This window comes from Chaetura pelagica, unplaced genomic scaffold (assembly GCF_000747805.2).
Source record: "Chaetura pelagica isolate M959 unplaced genomic scaffold, ChaPel_1.0 scaffold453, whole genome shotgun sequence".
Lineage (NCBI taxonomy): Eukaryota > Metazoa > Chordata > Aves > Apodiformes > Apodidae > Chaetura > Chaetura pelagica.
The window spans coordinates 1,715,446-1,715,710 of NW_009952879.1; the positions used below are offsets into that span (position 1 = coordinate 1,715,446).

Below are 265 nucleotides of genomic sequence, written 5' to 3' on the forward strand. Positions count from 1 at the left end.
GGCCGAGCCTCCCCCCCCCCCCAGCGCTGCCCCCGGCTCTTCCTCGCTGCTCCCCGAGCTCCTGAAGCGGGTAACAGGGAGCTGCGCTGACACCTGAAAGGTCAGGATGCGACCTGTGGCGCGTTCCCAGCCCGCCGGGGCTCCCCTGAGACCGGGAACGCGCGTGGAAGCGCCAGAGCTGGAGGGAAAAGGTGTTTAGGGGCAACCCCGGCGCTGGGAGACAAGGCTGAGCTGCTGCAGGGGCTGGCCGCCCCCGGCGCTGGGG

General features: G+C 72.1%; 1 protein-coding gene across 1 annotated transcript in view; it reads left to right on the forward strand.

Moving 5' to 3' along the window:
- The first annotated feature begins 106 nt into the window (after positions 1-106).
- Positions 107-265, forward strand: part of SNRPA1 (small nuclear ribonucleoprotein polypeptide A') — a 5,643-nt gene continuing 5,484 nt past the window's right edge. The window contains exon 1 of the mRNA XM_009995334.1: positions 107-191. Coding sequence (XP_009993636.1) covers positions 107-191 — 85 coding nt within the window. The remainder of the gene's footprint in view (positions 192-265) is intronic.